General features: G+C 42.5%; 1 protein-coding gene across 1 annotated transcript; it reads right to left on the minus strand.

Moving 5' to 3' along the window:
* Positions 1-18,994: 18,994 nt before the first annotated feature.
* On the minus strand, positions 18,995-20,510 carry ascl1b (achaete-scute family bHLH transcription factor 1b). Its single transcript, XM_034141805.1, has one exon. It carries the CDS (start codon positions 20,357-20,359, stop codon positions 19,763-19,765), a length of 597 nt encoding a protein of 198 aa, XP_033997696.1. The 5' UTR covers positions 20,360-20,510; the 3' UTR covers positions 18,995-19,762.
* Positions 20,511-22,259: the final 1,749 nt, after the last annotated feature.

Genomic DNA, 22,259 nt, shown 5'->3' on the forward strand with positions numbered 1-22,259 from the left:
AGATATACTGCGCAAAATACAGATAGCAGGAGACAGAGGACAGCCATGGTCAGAGCTATCTGGATCAGTCTTATGCGACAATGGAAACTGAACTAAAGAGAACATTTGAAACTTTAGCAGTCTGCGTGATCTGCCTGTAGGGAGGGGCGGGCCGGCCCTGCGAGTAAAGTAACGAGTAAAGTAACGAGTAAAGTAACGAGTAAAGTAGCGAGTTACTTTATGTAGAGAGTAACGAAGTAGTGTAATATATTACTTTTTTTTAAAGTAATATGTAATATGTAATATATTACTTTTTTTTAGTAACGACCCCATCTCTGCTCGGCGTAACCTTGGCGCACTGCCACTCCAACATCCAATCACAGAGCTTGAGGACTAATCACGGGGTTTGTCAAGCAAAGCGGATGTTGTAGTCCCAAACGATAGCTGAGGATTCTGGGTAGTGTAGTGTCTTCGGAAACTCTGTAGTGTCTAAACTCCGAAAAAACAATTTGTTTCTCCGAATCGAAGGTTAAAAACACAAAAGCATTGTACACAAACCAATTAATGTTGTGTAATTAACAAGGACACTGATGTTTTTTAGTGGATGAGTAATGCAGATATCACTGGGTAATCATTTGATAGTGAGGGGAATACTTCCGGTTTTATTATGAAAACTTTGAGACCGGAAATACTGTTGTCACCCCGTGAGCCAACTTTACATGGACGCTGTGCGGAAAGACGTAGTATATACACGTTCTCCTGGCGAGACCTCAAATCATCTTCGTAATACCTATCAAACTATAGATCCTACACATCCACTGGACCTGGATTCTAAAAGTACAATATACACTTCTCGCTAGAAATCAAATCAAAAAGCATTTTAATGGCCAAACTATCCTACAATTTAGGATTTTCCAGAGAGGGTTATTAGTGAATATACGACCCTCTGGAGCGTTTGCAATCGCATATGCCGCAAAGTGTTGTTTCTTACACGACCACTAGAGGTGCTAAACTTTAAAACGTGACTATAGGTCGTAATAAGCTGCTGAACAATCGACCTATTTGGTCGTTTTTTGGAGGAGGACAGGCTGTTGCAATACAGCATGCAGTGGCTATCCATTCAACACTTGAGCAGTTAGCGTAATGCTCAAGTAAAACATAAGAGAAATCAAATAAAACAGGGGTTTCATCGTTAAACCCACCTTTGTTAAAACAATTTTGCAGCTCATGTTTCAACAGTTTGTTTAGATCCAGATGATATACTATGACCCATTATAATAGTATCGCATGAGCCCAAGGTTGTGACTGCAAATTCAAAATGACCCCACACGACACTGCAGTGCAAATCCTCTTGCAGTATGCCAGATATGACAGATGAGATGCACACCACCTTAATGATTTCACTGATAATGCATCAGTATTTTATAGGGAGTTAACACTTGGGACTCTGATGTCATTCGAATAACTGTTCTACAAGTGTTTGCATGAGCACGCCATTTAGGCAATAGCAAACAGGAACCATACAGTTATGTGTGGGGGTGCAGTGTGTGTGTGTGTATGCAGAGGTATCCCTATAAGACAGGGGGAATATGCTTGGCCCGCCTACAGCTGTGATGAATGGGTCTGAGGCTTTGTACCACAATGCCCCTCACTTCATTACTGTCACATGGACCAGATGGTCCCTTTCACCGTAGCATCACATGTACACACACACAGACACACACATACACACACACACACACACATGCACGCACACATACACACTTTCCGGGGATTCCGTCATTTTGTGATGTGTGCACACACAGGGACAAGGAGGCTTAATGAATTCTACACCACATGCAGCTTCTGCGCTCAGCTGAGGCATTAATTTACAGATCTGAAGAGCAACCAAACAAAAAATTAGATCATGAGTATGAAATGTTAGACAAACAAAACAGGGGGTAATTGAATGAAATAGGGAATAAACAAAGACCTGTGATCCATCTTCCAGATGGAAAAATGTTTTGGTACTTGGGTATCTTGATTTGCTAGCAGAGAAGCACAAAATCCCAAGATGTTTGAAGGAAAACAACAATGTGTTTGTGTTTGTGTGCGAGTGTGTGTGGGTATTGATGCCTTAGGGATCGCAGGTTACACGCTCTTCTTTTCACTGTGTACCTCTGTGTTCAGTGTATGACAAACACACACATAGTTTAAAGTTTGAGCAACTGCTTTCCTTTATTATGCATGCAAACACAATGACTAAATCAAATATGCTAACAATCACATTAAACATTGCATTTGTTTTAACAGTTAAAGGGCATAATAGATTGGCTAAAAAAAAATCAGATTTTCTTCTTACCCACTTGTGTTTCTACCATATTCATCCAGACCCCAAAGTCCTTAGCCTGTGGGTGGGTGTCACATTTGTGAAGGCCCACTGCTTTAACAACTTTCTGTTCTGCCTTAAACCAAATTCCCACACTGGAGCCTGACCACTATCCTTCTCCTTACACATGGGTCACAAAATAATAAGTCCCCGCTCGCTCAGTCACACCGGAGCATCTCTGGAGCGTGTTAATGTGAAGGGCAAATCGTGCAGGAGCAAAGCAGGCTGAGCTGTGGGGTGGAGAGGTGTGGAAGAGCAGGGTGGCGGGTGGGGAGGTCACCTCTGGGGAGACAGTTGGCATGTTATGATGGATGTACAGTAAGTCTTACTGGATCATTGTTATACTACTTTAGACATCCAATCTTTCTCTACTTCTGTATCCTTTCTTTGCTAATGTTATTTAAATCTTAAGTTTCCACCAACATATCATCAAACTCAGCCACATTACTGTAATTATGGTCTTCAACTTGTGCATTTTAATTTATTTCTTCTCTTTCTTTTTCTTAGTCCAAACCATTTCTCACCTGTCCAGCAAACAAAAAAGCTCTTTGGCAAACACTTGCAGTCTGAGGAGCAAAGATCACAGGGCTTCACACTTTGAGGTTACACCTGCCAATAAGCGGGTGCTGTAAACTCTTTAACTTAGCACACACACGTTTGGAAACACTATCTAACTGAAAATCAGAGCAACTGATACAGGCACTGAGACCACACGCCAAACAGCCCCCAGTCCAAGCTCTATCTCTGGATGGAGCGAGTCCAGACTACCTGGTCCCAGCATTATCTTATTGGTTTAACATTAAGCAAACTGTGGCAGCACACCAGACCCACAGCTATTGGTTCCTCTTTGCATTTTTATTTACTCTCTTTTCCTTCCGCTATCTTGAAGAGGGCTATTAAAGATGCATCTTTCTTATTTACAAGCGAACCAAGACAGGGTGTGCGTGTCTCTTTGGGTCCATGTGTGTTTAGGTATTTTTACTTAAGAGGTCAGAAGGAATGGCAAAGAAAGAGAAAATCATGTTGAGGAAAAGGGACGTCTAATGGTGATGATATTATATGCAAATAAAAATCACTTATTTCACTCACTAATTACTTGTATGTTTATGTCAAAAAAGGTAACAAAACTGCCTTTCAAAACCACATGTGCATATGTTAACAGTGTACAACAATATACAAACAGTGGCTAAATGAATGGACTTTCTTTTGGACCATTTGTGGGGCAACTGGTCCCAGTGGGCAGCAGATGCAAGGCTACCTCCTAACCATTCAACAATAGCTCCCAGGCCATGCTGTCCATCCATCTGTAATTGTCCAATACAGTAAAGAATCCCTGCAGGAAAACCAACTGGCATTCTTCTGTTGTCCATTGTGATAAAAACATCACAGGGATGGATCACCAGGAAGACGATCCAACCTAATTCTCTGATCCCAAACCGAAAAGAAGGTCAGGAAGGGACTTTGATTGATCAGGGAACAAATAGGACCAGATTCTACAGGCCTGCCTTTCTCTGCACACACTAGAATCTGAATAGCTAACTTAGTTAATTTCCGCGGCCTGTGGCTTCATTCCTGTCAATGTCTGATGGAGTAGCTGGCTTCAGTAGGTGGCTCGTAATGTCTTGAAGGTTCATACATGCTACTGCTGCTGCTGGAGGTCTTCACTGCAGTCTCTAAGGTGAGTGAATGTGGACCCCCCAGTAGAGGTGAAAGCACATCACACATTCCTGTATCTACAAGGAGATTACTTATCACTGCAGTGACGCCGTACTTCTCTGAGTAAAACACACGTTTGGATCAACCCATGACGTAGTACACATATTTCTTTAAGGAACCAGGCCTTACTACATATTGTCCAAAAAATACAAATAAACATGAAGTGATTTAAATTATTGTATGTGTCATATCGATTGTAGCTCAGTGATCTATAGTTTATGAGTTGGAAGCTGTCACAGCATGACTAACAGTATGCTTTTGGGCGTCAAACTCTCTCAACATGTAATGCTTCCACAAGTTTTATGAGCTAAAAATATATTGAAGAAGCACTCTCTGAACCAGTAGGCAACACAACAAATACATTCAGAGATGGAGAGGTGACCAACAGGGCAAGCCAGAATTGACTTTCCCAACAACTAATAGTCATGAAAAGGGACAACAATGTAGTACATTAACTTAGATAAATAATATAAACTTAATTCTAAATGTTAAAGCAAAATTAAATGGTGTATCAACAGTGAGTTAGCTACAGCCCTAAATAATATCACCCAAAATACTTTATGGTAGTATTCATGCTAGCTGTGTTGTTGCTAGTACCATGTAGGCCTATGCTAGCTTAGTTGTTTTCATGCTAGCAAGCCAAGGCGATGAATCTTTGACACAAGCTTTTTGGATTGGTAGAGTTTTAGTACTGATTTACTTTAAAGGGCCCATGTCATGCTTTTCCGGTTATTACCCGTCCCCTTGTGTGTTATGAAGGTTTTTATGCATGTAAACGGTCTGCAGAGTCAAAAACCCTCAAAGTACACCCTGTAGCAAGTAAAACTCTAACACAGAAAAGACCTGTCTATGCTGCCCCAGAACGCCTCGTTGGAGATTTCTCATTTTCCATTGTTTACTTCCTGGGTACTCTGACGTGGGGATACCCAGAGGCCACACCCTCTGCCAGCATTTCACGAAACAAAGCTTCCCAAACCTGTCAGCGATTCATGCCGGATATGTACAGCGTAGGGCACTGAAGAACGATGCTGTTCCTACTTTGTTTGGACCAGCGGGAGATTCGGGTACACAACCTGAAAGTATTCATTGTTATTTGTGTATTTATGATGTTTAAAACAAACAAGGTATCTACCACGACTGTTTAAATGGGTAAACGTTTTTCGGGCTACTACGTTGGGATCGTGGAGAAATGCTCTCCGCAGACCCATTCTCACAGCGTTATAAACCTTTTTCTTACTCAATATCAAGCCACACTTATTGTTTTTACTTCGGCTGTGAGTGTTTGTGTCTGCTCAGGATGAGTTTCGCTTGTTCTCGCTGTATACCCGGAAGCCTGTCCACTCCTCGCAGCAGATCGCAGCAACGAGCCTTGCAACGTCCCGACCAATCAGAGCACACTGGGCTCACAGGGAGGGGGGGGCAGGAGCTCCAACAAGCCGTTTAGGACAGAGAGTGAATACCTGGTGAATACACATACTATACAGAGAGGCGGTATGAGAAACCAATGTGAGTTTGGAAAATTGCATAGTATAAATCTATTTTAGTATACCTCAACAATGGAATTATGATCAGTAGAAATGGCCATGACATGGGCCCTTTAATGTAGAGGAATAAGCCTCAAGCTCTACCTGGTGTTTTCTTGACACTTATCAAACAAAAAGGGAAGAAAGAAATTGGAAAAACAGACAAATGTAATCAGCCAATGTGTTACAGGGCTTATTCAGTGCAATACAGAAGCTTTCAACTTAAGTTTTGAGGCACAGGTCTTTTACAAAAACGTAATACTTAATGATTCACCTCAACATCGGTTCTACCATTGACATATTTTGTTCTGTTTAACCGTATTAACTGTCGTAAATATACTGCTGTAAAACCACAGTGTTTTTATTACAACCTGAAACCCTATTTACTTGTATTGACCTTTAAAAAAGGGTATCTTCATTTGTACTAGCATGCAACTAACTTGCATCTAGGAAGTCAAACAAGTTATATAAGTTACAGATAATTCTGTGAGCACAGGACAATTACTGTCTTGATATGAAGGCATATTTAAATGGGTTTGTTAGTTGAAAGATGTCAAGACGATATACTCTCTGCTAAAGCCCAAGCCTGGACTCTGCCCGGTTAAGAGGAATTGAGGAGGGAGGGAGGGACGAAGGATTTCATCCTTTATTGCCCATAAAGACACAAGAGTGGAGTCACATGTGTGCAGTAAAAAGCGCTCGACACCTGCCGGGATGTTGACTTAAAATCTTTATCACCAATATCTAATCGCTCACGTTTTCCCCCTGATAAATGGGCTCATGTCGGAATTCTCCCCCTCTTACTTAAAGACATGCTAAACACAGGTGTGGGTATGTGTTGGTGTGTGTTTGACAGATAGAGAGGATATCTGAGGACCTGTGTATTTATTCACATATGGTTGACTGGGTTAATGCTTAAGCAGGTGTAGGTGTGATATTGATGCCGTTGTGTTTGCCTGTGGATTCTATATACCTGGAGGGACCATGAACCGGACAAGATCTAAAAAGAGATTGGGGTTGTTATCTAACAAACTGTTATTAATGTTGAGCAGAACAAACCTGCTGCCACACGCTGAATTTAACTGAAAACTCAACGCACGTGCACAAAAATTCAAAGAGAGAAAGGCTGTTTATGCTTATTATGATGCGGATAATTCAATTGAATGAATGTGGTGAGTCACTGCTTTCTTTTTCTTTCTGTCTTTCTTTCTCCAAGAAATGCTCCTGACATTCCTTTCAATGATTAAAAAGCAGAACAAAATCAAGTGATGTTCAAAGCTGAAAGCAGACTAAAGTTTTCTTTAGATAAATAACAATGAAAGGTATTTTTTGGGTGCTCTGTGTGATGTGAGAAAACCAGATCTTACACACTTCAAAGTGTTTAGCATTGCACTCTTTGATTCTGTTAATCCCAGGAGTCAAATGACAAGAGCTGCCTCTCTTGTTCGCATGGGAGGGCATGGTCCAAAAAACTGTTACCGCCGGCCTGACACAAAAACACAGGGAGGAGAAGAAGCAAAGTGCTCTCTACCTGAGTCTAAATATTGACTGTGAAGTCTGCCACTTCTTCCAGTTCTGCTTGACTGCTATTCACTCAAGAACAGGGCGATTAAAGATGAAAGCACTGCACTTCAGGGAAGACATTACAAAAGCACAAACCAGAAAAGGCTGATTGTTGTTGCTAAGACTGTTTGTTCTGATGAAAACCAAGTGTGTTAAGCGAACTGCTATAAGACCAAACATCAGCCATTGATGTGCACCTCCGTGTACAGGTACACACAACAGATTGGTCAGGTTTCAGGAGTGACAGTATTTGTGATGTTTTGTGTGTTGTAAAATAGCAGAGCGGCAACAACATTTGGCACAGGGACTCTAGGCTAAACCTGAATGTGTTTGTGTGTGTGGGTGCACATGTAAAACGTGACTACTGTCAGTAAAACTAAAGTCTCAACACACCCCAAGGTGCATGTTATAATGGTCGAAATACAATGTGAACAGACTCAAACACGCATACACACACACACAAGCACCCTCACATACATTCACACACGCAGAAACAAGCATTGCATTGTTTCACCTGAAAAGGTCAACTGCAGAGTCCTATACTACTGTAAGATGTAAAACTTGTTTACTTGAGTATTTACATTTTATGTCACGTTCTTGTACGACAATTAAGAGAACAACATTGTACTTTACTCAGCTACAGTACATTTATTTGAAATATTTGAAACCTATACTTACAAATACAAGCATAAGATGACGTTTTAAACAATATATAAAGTACTACACCCACATTTGTAATTTTGAATGCAAAACCTAAAGGACCTGAATTCTCATGTTATTGTTTTTCTGTTTACATAATGCATACATATATTTTTGTGACTTATCTGGACATGTTAATGATGGCCAATAACCTACTCATGTCATTACAGGCCTGCCTAAAACCAAATGTACAGCTTTACGATGTTTGAGTGAAATCTGTCCTCAGTGGTTTTACAGCATTCTTTAATTGAGCCAATGCAGCCTAATTATCTTAAATACTCTTTCGCCTTAATAACTCTAATAGAATGTGTTTGCTTGCTTATCTGTAAGTAATGCAATAAACGGTAATCTACAAATGAAAGTGAAGACAAAATACATACCTTTTGGGACAGCCCATCTATTGTGCAGGTGAGTACACACACCTCTCAAAATGGTCAGCAGATAGGAGCCTTCACTGAACAATAGAAGCAGGGCTGAGGCCCAGACTGCCTGCGCTGCAACTGCAGGGGGAGGCAGACAGATACTGATAGTGTATGACCTGATAAAAAGAGAGAGGTGGTGAGAGAATGAGAAAAGGAAGACCTCCTACCAGCAAGGCCACACAGGATCAGCCTTCAATGCATCTGACCCCCAGTCGGCTTCCGTTTGTGTTTGTTTGTTTTTTGTTTACTACAGGGGTAGCGCATCCAAATCCCAGTGGTGGTGGTGAACTGGCACGCTGCTCTCTGTTAGAACTCTGTCTGTTTTTATTTATTTGACATACTGGGCACATAGATCGTTCAGTTCCCTGGCATCAGTGAATACGGTTGAAATAGGATTACACAGTGACTTGTCTTCAGCTCTGTCTTTCACCCCTTTTTTTTTTGTAGCCTTGCTCTGGACCCAACCCTTCTCTTAGGCCTTTAAAGCCACGCTGATGAGCCTGACTGGCCCTAGCTCTCAAGGCCAGTAATAATCTCTCTTTAGAAGGCTGAGAGGGTGAAGTGAGCCATAAGAACCCTCTCTGTCAGCTTTAACCGGCCAGCAGAAAGAAAAAGTCATAATTATAGTACTCTCTCTGGCTGGATTTAAATAAAGCCTCCTGGCTGGGCCCCTATAGACACACTCTCTCTCTCCACACACACACACACACACACACACACACACACACACACACACACCACACACACACACACACACACACACACACACACACACACACACACACACACACACACACACACACACACACACGCACGCACTTCAATAAAGAGGCACTAATCAATCAGGGGTTCCCCTGCCACGGCTTCATTGGAGCCTCTGTCTGAAAGAAGGACTGACAGCCCTCAACCTCCCGGTATTGTCAGACAAGACTGATTAGGCTTCTGACTGGCTACCTCAGCCACCAGCTAGAAAAGCACGGAGGTTAAAGGGTCTCCATTTGAAATCGACGAGCACTGAAAAGTTCTGGACACCTGCTTTTTAAAGTGATGCTTGTCACCGAAGTTCTATCCTCCTTTTTTGTTATTTGCTATTTGAGGGCAGTGCAGGGGAGAGGGACAGAGTTGTTTGAGAGGGTAAAAAAAGGGGTGAGTGGGGTGCATGTGTGTGTGTGTGTGTGTGTGTGTGTGTGTGTGTGTGTGTGTGTGTGTGTGTGTGTGTGTGTGCGTGTGTGTGTGTGTGTGTGTGTGTGTGTGTGTGTGTGTGTGTGTGTGTGTGTGTGTGTGTGTGTGTGTGTGGCTTAAGTTTTTAAGGGGGAGCTTGGCTGTGGGCCAAGGCTGGAACAAAGAGGGGACACTCTTTACATGCACAGCCAGACAGAGTAAACTGGCCAGCAGCGCTGCCAGCAAATACAAGGCTCAAAAACAGAGTTAGAGAGAACGGGAAGAAGGAGAAATGAACAGGAATCTCAGACCGTCACCACTGTCAGCTTGTTCCATCTCTAAAACCTTCTTCAGTATTGGGATAAAGTTATTAAATGTATTGGGTGGCATTCTAGGTAGTTAAATAGCACAAGCTGCTTATATTTTATTGTGTTTGCGTTCAATATGGAGCTGCGTTACCATGTGGAAACGAAAGATATCCCTTTGCAAACACCCACAGGATGAACAAATACAGGCAATTACTGCAGCACAGCAACAGAGAGGAGAGGAGAGGAGAAATTAGAATCATCACACCTGTTACTTAAATAAAAGTATAATAATCGTGTGTCCACAAGTTTTATTTGAAAAATGTCAATCAATGATCATATGCCATAACATAGCATCACCTGAATGTCCACATAGACACATTGTTTCACTCTCACATGTCTTCCATTATGAGTTGTGTGTGCATGTTCTCTCTAAATAAAACACAACAGCACTTGAATGTAACGCTCATCACTAAACTGTATCCCTAACCTGTGAATGGCCCAGTAGCAACTGAACAATTCCTCAGTGCCCTGACACTTCAGATGAATGATTTCTAAAGAGCAGCTTTTTCTCCATCACTGTTATTTTTAAGAAGGAGGTGCAGTGGATTCCCTTTCTTTCCTTCTCTCCTTTTTTTCCACTGAGATCAGCTTAAAGCTCTGCAACGACTTTGCCATTTAAAAAGGAGAGCCACTCCATCAATGAGGGACAATGGTATATTCTGACAAAAAGTCTGAGGGCGTTACGCCACCCTGCCATCACCAGGTTCCTTTCCATACAGCCTCTGCCGGTGACTGGTAAATGCCACTTTCAATCTTTCTCCTTTCTTTCCTCTTTCCTTTTCACTCCTCCTATTCCTTCCCCTCAATGGGTGTGTTAAGTATTGTGCGTTGTGATGGGGGCGGTGAGTCAGTCAGGATCATTAAAAGCAGGCCGAGTCTTTGGCCAGATCAAAATAATTAACTGGAGAGGTCACAAGCTAATGAAATGAAATGTTGGGCTGAAAGGAGCCCCCAAATGGTGCGCACTAATCCTCCCTTTACCTTGTTTCAGGGAGGGGGCAGGACTCTGTAAGCCCGGGCATCTCTGCTGATAATAGGTTGTGGGGTACAGGGGGACCAGGGACATAGATTTGGGTATGTGTGTGTGTGTGTGTGTGTGTGTGTGTGTGTGTGTGCGTGTGTGTGTGTGTGTGTGTGTGTGTGTGTGTGTGTGTGTGTGTGTGTGTGTGTGTGTGTGTGTGTGTGTGTGTGTGTGTGTGTGTGTGTGTGTGTGTGTGTGTGTGTGTGTGTGTGTGTGTGTGTGTGTGTGTGTGTGTGTGAGAGAGCTGCAAATAGCATCCGCTTCAACATCTCGTTTGATCACGAAATTTCCCAAAAGCAAGTGAGACAGTTTCCAGGAGGGGGTTTTTCTTTCAGTTGCTTTAATGCAAATCAGCTTTACGTAATAGTGTGTCATTAAGGAGTGAAGTGAAGCTATTTCCCAGTTTCAAGATATTGAAATGTGTTATGTGTTAGGTAGCAAAACCACGCTGTTAGTTTACTTGAGTGAAAGAACTTCAAATATGTATTTTAGTACCAAATTAAAATAATTATATTATACTGTATACCATTAGATTGTTTTTGTGGTTCAGTATCAGCATTTAGCTGTTTGGTTATAGGTTGTCAGGGTCACGTTTATTTAAGCTGCTTTTTGTGTAGTTTAACAGATACAAATGTATATTTTATTAATTGATATGTTTTCGATGTAAATACTGAATCTGCAGCCAAAAACTAAAGCTGTGACTAAATATAAATGAGTAAAACACATATTAATATCTAATCTAATGTTATGTCAGGAATTGTTCTCACTGCAATATGTGTAAATGTACTTTTCTCATTGTTAAAGTTAACTACTTATTGGGTTTCCAATGCCTGTTAAACATATATATATATATTATGGGGATACATCATTTTAAATATGTATATTAATAAAATGTGGCCAACATCAAAGCTGAAATCAGACTAAACTTAACCATGGTTTAACATTTCTGTACCACCTTAACCTGCATGTGCTCGCATGTTTCCATTCAGAGTCATCACACAAAACCCTTTCATGACTAGAATCAAGTGTACACTAAGCTTTTATACCAAAAAGAAGGCACTTCCATTGTGTCATGCAGAGATATTCACAAGACATATAAAGGAAAATTATCTAAGTGTGCTACTGTCTGTCTGAATCGAACAATAGAAGAATGACGCATGGGATCTGAAGCTGAGGGCGATGCATGTCAGAGGCTGATGAAGCCGTGGTGTGGCACTGTAAACAGGTTCTCCAGGGGCAGGCTGCAACCTGCTGAGGACCCTGGGCATGACTCTGTGTGTGTGTGTGTGTGTGTGTGTGTGTGTGTGTGTGTGTGTGTGTGTGTGTGTGTGTGTGTGTGTGTGTGTGTGTGTGTGTGTGTGTGTGTGTGTGTGTGTGTGTGTGTGTGTGTGTGTGTGTGTGTGTGTGTGTATAGGGAGTGACAGTACTTGTTTGAGTAAAGAAGAGAGTAGAAAAGTGGTTTTCAAGGTTAAAGGTTTGACCTACAACATGCAGACAAACAGTTTCAATTTGCACACCAACCCACACATACACACACTTTGCGGCATAACAACGTATCGCTGAGTGAAGGAATGCACCTGATCAACAATAGTTTGGGCGACAGCTATCTAAACAAACACACAAAGAAAAAAGCACACAAACACAACATGCCCGCACATAACATGTCAAGACCGTTTTCTCTTTGATGAATGAACTTCTCATGTCATCACACACACACACACACACACACACACACACACACACACACACACACACAGACACACACACAGGGCAGCGCAGGACAGTGTGGGTGAGTTTTTAATAAGGTGACAGGAGGTCTGTAGAGCAGCAAATATAAAGTCTCTGACACTGACAGAAAGTAGTGCCATGGCTTATATAGTACAAGGTACTTAACTGACAGGAATACAACATAAATTCAAGCCACTAGTAGATATAGCATTATGAATTATTGGCAATTTTTTACACTAAACCAAACCATACCTGAGTGAGTAGGCCAATGTAAAGATGTCTTGAGGTGCAGTTCCTATAATGGCCACAAGATGCTGGCTCAATGAAAACCGGTGGTTTGAAGGTGGTTGGGCAAAACCCTTACTTCTCTTACTTTAAACACATTTGGTCACACTTTTCTCTCTGTAGTGAATGTAATATAAATGTATGTTTTGATGTGATGTATTATAATTGTTCCATTAACAGCCTAATAAGCAGTGGTGGAGGAAGTCATCAAATGATTGCATAAGGTAAAAATAGAACTCACTATTCTCAATTACAAGTATAATTCCTCCTGTTGCTTGGACAGTAGCTCTTTTGTAAGTGGCCACGGATAATAGCATCTTCTAAATAAATAAATGTAATATGTCATGGTAAAAATATTCATTTTGGGGATGTGTGACAGGTATCTTTCTCAATCTGTCAAATGTTGTGCTGTGATTTTTTCTTCTTGCTTATCCCACCAGAGCTGCTTCATAGGCCTCACCACCCAGATGTGTGTGTCACACATAAGCCTTAAATGTGTCCACAGAGAATAACTGCCATCAATAAGGAAACATCCATTGGTTATAATATCAGTCAAGATAATATAAACAATTAAATTAATCAGAATACAAAACCTAAATGATAGATTATCCCTGCACTCACTCTTCTGTGTTATCAGGCGTAATCTTAGAATCCTTCCTTGCGAATTAAAACTAATCATGCATTCTTCTTCTACCCCTCACTGACCATTATCCACCTAGCATCATTCTGTGCCACTGTTTTAGAAGCAGTTTCAGTTTAAGGTCCAATACTTGTGTCCACCATCCTCTTTCCAACACCTGACCCTGGACATCAGCTCTGCTCCACCTTCCACATCAGCCCACACAAGGTCAAAAAAAAAACCTCTCCCTCTCGAGCTCTGGACAAGCAGCCCACTTCAGGCTGCAGTCTCTCTGAACCATCATTTACAGTCATTAGGCAAGAATAAGCTCTGTATCACAGGAGTCCACCCGCATCCAGTTTAACCCAGCACAATTAGCACATCCGTTGGAGTAGAATTACCCTGTAAAATGAGAATGTGCCGGACAAAAGAGGCAGGAGAGTTGGAGTTGAAAAAAGAGGGTAAGTGTGAGGAAAAGGGGGAGAGGAGGAGAGGAGAAGTAAGGGAGGACAGGGAGAGATTAAAATAGTTTGAATTGGGTCCACGCTCGCCCCATTCATCTGGTATTCTGTTCAAATCAGGGCTTTTGTTCGGCCTGGCGTAAAGTAGTGTCAATCATCTCGACCCGGTTTTGTAGAATGGGGAAATTTATTATGAATTTGCTCCTGCAAATAATGAGGACTACCCCCTGCCTGCTCTCCCTTTTCCCTCCTCCTTCACCCCCCCCCCCCCCCCCCCCACGCCACCTCTCCTCTCTCCCCCCTTGCCTCCACCCCCATATCAATGCTGCAGAATAGGCAATAGAGAGTGAAGTTAGCAATCTCAGGGCCACTCGCACTCTGGACCCACATCAAAGTGACAGAGACGTCCAATCAGATTTGTCTTACAGGCATTACATGATGAATATGGTGCGGCCGTAGCACAAAAGCGCCTTTGTGTCTCCTCCTAGCAGAGACTATTCACAGCCCGCCACAGCCAGCCAGAGTGGAAGTAAATGGCCAAAAGGGCCCAGGCCAAAAAAAAAGCACCCAAACTTGTGCAGCACAATGGCCCATGCAAATCACAGCCCCCACCTCCTCCACCCTAGCACACATCCCCACCTCTTCCATCCCTCCACCCTTCAGGCCTGAGCTCGGTTCCTCCTCTGCTGGGTCGTCTGAAGTTTAGGGCCTATTCACTCAGAGGTGTCAGTTAAAAGTGCTGAGCTGCACGCATTCAAACGTTCATTTGAAAAGAGAAAGATTTCTTTTTTTAGAAAGATAGAAGAAAAAACACGAGTCGAATGACTGACTTTTTTGTCAGAAAGTAAGAGTGACTTGGCGGCTGTGGGGATGGCTTCTATTTAGTAACCCTTTTGCTGTGGGGAAGAGGATTTCCAGCACACTGGGTGACATGTGCTTACATTGAGAGAAATTATCAAATGAAATGTGATCGGCCCATTTTGGCACAAGGAAAGGACATATTGAGCTCCGTATATTCCTTTAGCACACTGATAAATATTACACCTCAGTGCATGACTTTGATTTTAACTGCAGAACCTCCTAAGCAGATGTGCAGTGCAATAGATAAAACATCTCTGGAACATCTAGGGGGCGTCTGAATTGAAATCATAGAAACGTATCTATCAAGAATGTCCAGTTATGAGCTCTACTACATCAGGGTAGTACAACCATCTGCACTGGTTCATGTGTCAGTTCCTGCTGTGCTCTTGCTGTGCTGGCTTTTTAGGAAAAGTACAACTATTGCTGAATAAAGAAGAGAGAAAAAAGCTTAGGCAGCATCTGGAGCAACCCCAAGTTCAGCAGGGAGAGAAAAGACTAGAAGCTTTACATTTAAAAGGACAATATTAAATGGCTCAAACCCAATAAACCTGCAGTTACTGACCATAACTTCATTTAGGGGCAAAAAGGGAATGGCAGCAGTTGTGATTAGTAGAAAATAGTCATTGTCCATAGTACCTTTTCTATAAAGGAGCTTCCTCAATCAGCTGCACGGGCCTCTGTGTGTGTGTGTGTGTGTGTGTGTGTGTGTGTGTGTGTGTGTGTGTGTGTGTGTGTGTGTGTGTGTGTGTGTGTGTGTGTGTGTGTGTGTGTGTGTGTGTGTGTGTGTGTGTGTGTGTGTGTGTGTGTGTGTGTGTGTGTGTTGTGTCTAAATCAGTTCAGCACGTTTTCTGTCTATGTCCAATAGAAGGGTGGCTGTACCTCCGCTTAAACATTAACACCTCTGTAAGCATTGCTCAAGGTTGTGCCACATCTCTTCATTCATCATCACTGTGCTGCTTGTGGTCATCCCTTCTTCTTTGTCTGAGCCGTACTTATCCTATCCTATATGTGTATCATGGCTGTGGCTCCGTTTTAACAGGGCAATTGTTGGTATGTTTTTTAATATTTGTATTAGTTTAAGGCAAGGCAAGTTTGTTTATATAGCACCTTTCAACACAAGGCAATTCAAAGTGCTTTACAAAAATGAAAGACATTAAGAGCATTAATAAACATAATAAAATGGCATCTAAAAACACTCATTTAAAAGCAAAGATAATAAAACATGAATAACAAAGGTACAGTGCAGTGTGAGATATGAATAGTTCAATTAAAAGCAGTGGCAAAAAGATAAGTCTTCAGCCTGGATTTAAAAGTAGTCAGAGTTGCAGCGGACCTGCAGGTTTCTGGTAGTTTGTTCCAGATATTTGGAGCTTAATAACTGAATGCTGCTTCTCCATGTTTAGTTCTGACTCTGAGGACAGAAAGCTGACCAGTCCCTGAAGACCTGAGAGTTCTGGATGGTTCATAATTTAGCAGTAGATCAGAAATGTATTTTGGGCCTAAACCATTCAATGCTTTATAAACCAGCAGCAGTATTTTGAAATCCATTATTTGACAGACAGGAAGCCAGTGTAAAGACTTCAGAACTGGAGTGATGTGATCCATTGTCTTAGTGTTAGTCAGGACTTTAACATCTGTCTGCAAAATGGTGAATTTGCATTCAAGTTCATTTGTGTGGAAATGTGTTTTGTCTCCCAAAACCAATTAAAAAACGTTTTTGTTTTGTAATAATTGTGATGTTTAAAGAATCAGAGACCAAGGTCTGATTGTTGTTAAGTAATGCATGGTGAGATCAATTATACCGTTCTTGATGCACCTGTTGCTCTACATGTAATGTGGCTCTGGGCTTTAGGATGAGGCCAGCAGGCACATCTTCCAGTTTCTGAATGTATAACTTCAGCAACTTTTCTATAGCCATTCTGATCTGACGATTGACCACTTGAGCTCCTTTGTTGGTGCAAGTCACCCCAGCTGTAAATGTGATACCCAGAGGTGTTGAAAAGTCATCTATTATTATATTAAATATGAAGGTGTTTCAGAGGTGGAGCCTTTAAATTGAGGCATTTTACAAGTGAACATTCAATAAGTAGGAATTGGTACAATTGATGGACTAACAAAAAGAATATTCAAAAATAGTTTGATCTGCTAGCTCACATTTTAGTGCAGCTGAACAACAAACAAACAATATAGTTTTATTTATTTCTTTGCTAATTTCTGATGCTTTATTTCCAAATGAATGATCCCTACATGCTGAGAGAAAACAGTTGTGTTATTAGTGGCAGTTAGACTGTTATTACGTCTGAAATTATTAATGTCGTGGGACACACAGTGATAAACCTTTTTTGCCGAGGGCGTCACAACATGAAAGAAACGAAGTTTGAACACTATAATTATTTCAGCAACTAGCAATTTACGCACACACTGAAATGATTGACGGCCTCTTGTTCAGGCGAAAGGCTTAAAAATCCATGAGCACTCTTATGACTGCATGCAGAGCAACAGATGACCCTTCACCACCCCACTCTTGCCAGTTTAGCCCTATACTAAATGCTGGGTTTGTGTGCATTTGGCGTTTCCATGGTTTACGCATACATCATGGCTTCGCGAAAGAAAACCTATGCATAAATGAGCTGCATGTGATTGATTTCACCATTGGATTACGCCAAAATTAACATCGCCCTTATGTATTGTCAGAGTGAAAATGACCCACGGACAAGATGACATGAATACATCTATTTTCGCCCTCTCCCTAAGGCTGAGGAGAAAATTGCAAATCCATCTTAGAAGACAAGAGACAAGTGCGTATTTCACTTTGTGCCCTGGCCTCTGCCTGACTCTGAAGGACATCAGAAATATACTTTCACAATTATTATAATGGAGCAGCGGGGTATTCTTCGCCAACATTGATGTGTCTTTGAGACTCCGAGTGACGTAGAGGGTTATAAAGCAGAGCGTAATTAATGTCATTTATCACTTGTTTGATTTTGACACTGCTTTTCACCGACAGGGCTCACATACGCGAGCCATTAACCAATGGGAGCGCTCGAGCCCCTTTGTCACCGAGTAAAGGCACGTGGCTCACACCTGCAGGCTGCAGGCTGCAGGCTGCAGGCTGCTGTGTGTGTGTGTGTGTGTGTGTGTGTGTGTGTGTGTGTGTGTGTGTGTGTGTGTGTGTGTGTGTGTGTGTGTGTGTGTGTGTGTGTGTGTGTGTGTGTGTGTGTGTGTGTGTGTGTGAGATGACTGTGGCACACTTTCAGATACAAAAATAAATATAACTTTTGTGTAAGATTTCAGAAGTTCTGCTGCCCTGACCCACCACTTTATTATTTATGTTTGTTGTATTTATGTTGACTGATATAATGTTGCCTATTTCAGTATTTGAATACATTTAAAAATACTATAGCTATAATAACACCTTTAATCGGCCTCTCTTGTTCCCAATGTTCCACTCCCACAGAGAGCACCAGGTGAAATTAAACTCGTTATTTTTCGTTCTGCCTCGCTGAATTTGGCATCAGTGTTTAATTACAATGGAAGATCTTCTATAATTGGCATAATGAGGCGCAAAGGCTCACACAATAGCGCTCACAATGTGGTGTTGTGCTCCCCATTTTGCAGGAGACGGGCTTTTTGCTTGGGCTGTGTGCTCCATGAAAAACACAGTTGGGGATACAACTAGTCTACAACCCTAGGTTTTATTTAGATTGATCTCAATCGGGCAATAAGAATTTTGACCCCTCGTATTGTCTCGCTGACTTTCCCCGGGCCGTATTTCAAAGTGTCTATACCCTTTGAGAGGAGTGAATTGCAGCCCCTCTCCCCCCTCCCTCTTTCACTACGCTCCAGGCGCTCCGGGCTATTGGGTAAGGGCAGAGTACGCAAAAGAAACAATGCAATGCATGAAACGTAATATTAATCTCCCCGTCCTGAATGCAGACAAAGCGCTGTAGAAGGTGCACGTCTATAATGGTTATTGAGTGCTCACTCAGCTGCGCAATTTTCCCCCGTGTGCCCATGCAAGTCGGGAAAAGGTCATGCAGGGGCTCTGAATAGAAGAGAAGCTCCCTGGTTTGCTCAATTACCGCCACCGCCATCCCCCCCCCCCCCCTCACACATCTAAGCACAAACGTGTGCAATATCAACTGAATAACCAAACCAATACAAAAGCATATCATATAAATAGATTCATATTTATTTATAAAACTTGTTTTACACAAAATATATCTGTTCAAATCAAATATTTACATTTTAGGCTAAAGGAAATGGAGAACAAGTGCATACATTGATAAAGGTCTCCTTACCACTTCTTATAAAAAATAAAAATAAACTACTGTCACAGGTAGTAGCCTTGATATTGCTGTCCAGTCACTCAACTCACACATGCCAACTCACTGCCTCACTGACAGCCGGCTCTCACAACACTGCCAGAGAAAGTGTCAGTGGCTGTTGATCAAGAACATTGTTTGTTTGACTCAGTTGTACAAAAATATGTCTTCATGTTAAAACAATACGTTGTATGATACACTTTTGAAAGAAACAATGTTCATCACTGGAAAAGTCTGTCATCTTTGTTGTGCCTTCCCACAGACGTGGCAGCTGAGGAAGGCAGTCTGCTCTGATGAAACACTCATAAGTCTCAGCAGAGCATGCTGTGTCACGTATTAATTGCACTTATTCAAACATAACACCAACATTTCTTTACTTCCACGCGCTGACGTGAAGTCCAAACTCCCTCCTGCTTGTGGGGACTTCAGGGCGACGGTTCATGCTCAGGGCTCCCTCTCTCTCACTCCCTTTCTCTCTCGCTTTCTTACTATTGCTTTGCTCCTGCAGAAGCAGCCCGGGTGAGGGAGGGAGGCAACAGATCACTTCCAAGCACTGAGGGCGAGACTGATCTGAAGCCATTACCAAGTCTTTGTCAGCATTTCTGAAAGAAGTCAGCCGCTTTTACGCACAGACGCTGCTGTGTGTTCATGATGCTGTCCGCCTCAGTACCGGTCGAACCAGGTCGTAAAGTCCAACAGCTCCTGCTCCTCAGAGCTCAGAGGCTCATAGCTGCCTTCGTCTGATGAGTAGGCGGAGTGAGGCGACTCAGGTTCGGCGGAGTAGCTGTTGGAGATTGCAGGGGATGGCAACCCACATTGGAAAGCAGCAGACACAGCGTCATGTTCGTCCAGGAGTTGCTGCAAAGCCCTGATGTACTCCACCGCTGACCTCAGGGTCTCCACTTTGCTCATCTTCTTGTTGGCAGCGCCGTTTGGCACGTGCTGACGCAGCGTCTGGAAGCCCATGTTGACTTGTTTGACCCGGTTCCTCTCTCTTTCGTTCCGCCGCGCCACAGCCACGGGCTGCTGCTGAGGGATGGAGTAGCCCAGCCCGTTGAAGCTCAGACGCCGCTTGCAGCGCAGGAGCTCCGGCGACTCGGAGCGCTGTCTCTTCAGCACCTTGGTTTTACTCTGGAAGTCAGCAGCGTTGCTTGGGTCAGCGCAGTCCTGGGCCGGCGCGTGCAGGCTCAGGCTTTGGTGCCTTTCGGTAAGTCCAAAGGAGAATGCAGTCTGCGTGGTGGTGATGGTTGTAGTTTCCATCTCGCTGACAGTTGTCACAAGTGATGGATGCAGAGGGCGAGCGCAGCCTCTAACAGTGGGACCAAAGAGTGGGAAGGGTTGGCAGTGTACAGCTCTCGTGTCCTTCGCGTGGGGACCGTGTGGCTAACTCTAGTCCAAGTCTCTCTTGACTGCTTACTCCACGAGCCGATCTGACCCAAACTTTGGCAGCACTCCTCTTTTTCAACACGCGCCCCCAACACACACCCCACCCACCCCTTTTCGGAGACGCACGCTTCGTCGCGAGGCCCCGCCCCCGCTGTGTGATTCTTCTGCACGCCGACTCCCCCGGGCCAGGCGCGTGGCTCCGGGAGCTCAATAAACAATCCCGAGCTTTCACTGCCCAGGGAGCACGCGCTGGGCTCATTTACATTCCAATGTCTCTAACTTGAAGGCCCATTGGTCGATTCAAACGGCCTGCAACCGTGCGAAAAGAAAGAAAGGCAAGGCAAAAAAAAGACGGAGAAAGAAGGAAAAAATAAGAGAGAATAAAAAAAAAAAGTGAATGGTTTGGTTCTTTGAAATGCCTTTTGAATTTGACAATGTACCCCTGGCAAGTCTTCAAATTATCAGTCTTCCCCCCTCGGCCATCTTTCTACCCCAGTTCTTTACAATCACAAATACCAAGGACGCTCTCTCCTGTATCCAGGCTACAGCTTTGCAGAGCTAAATACACTGCAAGCGTGTCTCTGAGCACAATAATTGGCAATTATAAAGCTCGTAAGGACGCATGTTTATGACATGTAGGCGTTGAAAGAGCATATAACACTTAAATCTTTAAACTCCCGCTGTTGTTGTAGACAGGTGGAAAGTCTTCATCAAGTCTACATCTATACAACTGTAACATCCATTATGCAAACTACTTTACGCACATGGGGAACACAAAGTCTGAACTAGATGCACTTGTGCAGAATTTCAGCACCACATCGGACTGGACAGCATCGTCTAGTTTTAGTTCAGTTTCTGCCGAGCCGAGTAGCAGAACTTATTTGATCAGAAATAGTTTCATCCAGTATGGTCAAAAGAACTTCCATATACGTTTCGTCTGGAAAAAATGAGTCTCCTTAACAGCGACGTCTAGCACCTAGAAAGTCTGTGTGGAGACAGTAGTCCATAAATAATGTGTCACCAGCGGCCTCTGGTGGCAGAAAAAGGCAATTACTTCCTGCAAATCCTCTCTGTTTCGTTGTGCACGATTCAGGAAGAGAGAGGGGGATTCCCTGACAGATAGTGGTAAAAACTGTGGTTTACAAGACATCACCAGTTAATCTCAATAAAAAAAGTCCAAACATTATCTGTTATTCAGTTGTCATTATCCACAACAATATACACATATCATAGACAGGAATATTACTACAATACTGGGGGAATCACACATTAAATAACCTTCTCTTCCAAGCTTTTGAATCAAAGGAAAGTTACAATCACAATAACTTATAGTTTTGAAGAAATCACATACTCACACCATCTGGTTTCCTCTTAATAAGTAAGATGCAGCAAATGATTAAGGGTCCAACTTTTGTTTGATATAAAATATTCCCCTAATTTTGGTTTTGACAAAAAAATGTTTTAACAATAGTCTTGAAACTTGAATTAATGGTTACTTTAAATACAGTGAACATGACACATTGAAACGAGCAGTGGCGACTGGTCATTAGGGGCAGGTGGGGCACAGCCCCACCTAGTGTCAGCAGAAAGTATTACAAATAATGATTACAAAAATGCAAAAAAATAAATAAAAAAATATATAAAATATATTTTAAGATCATGTTTAATCATCTGATTCGTCTGTACATTGCTGTTTTAGTCTGTGTTCTTCTAATTAGTGTGTCTACAGTCACAGTGTGTGCCTATTGAGCTGTTTAGAGCCATGTGGGACAAA

The sequence above is a fragment of the Trematomus bernacchii genome, unplaced genomic scaffold (assembly GCF_902827165.1).
Source record: "Trematomus bernacchii unplaced genomic scaffold, fTreBer1.1, whole genome shotgun sequence".
NCBI lineage: Eukaryota > Metazoa > Chordata > Actinopteri > Perciformes > Nototheniidae > Trematomus > Trematomus bernacchii.

Bases quoted from the DNA above. Each gene is read 5' to 3' on its own strand.
- ascl1b (XM_034141805.1), bottom strand. From the start codon at position 20,359: ATGGAAACTACAACCATCACCACCACGCAGACTGCATTCTCCTTTGGA.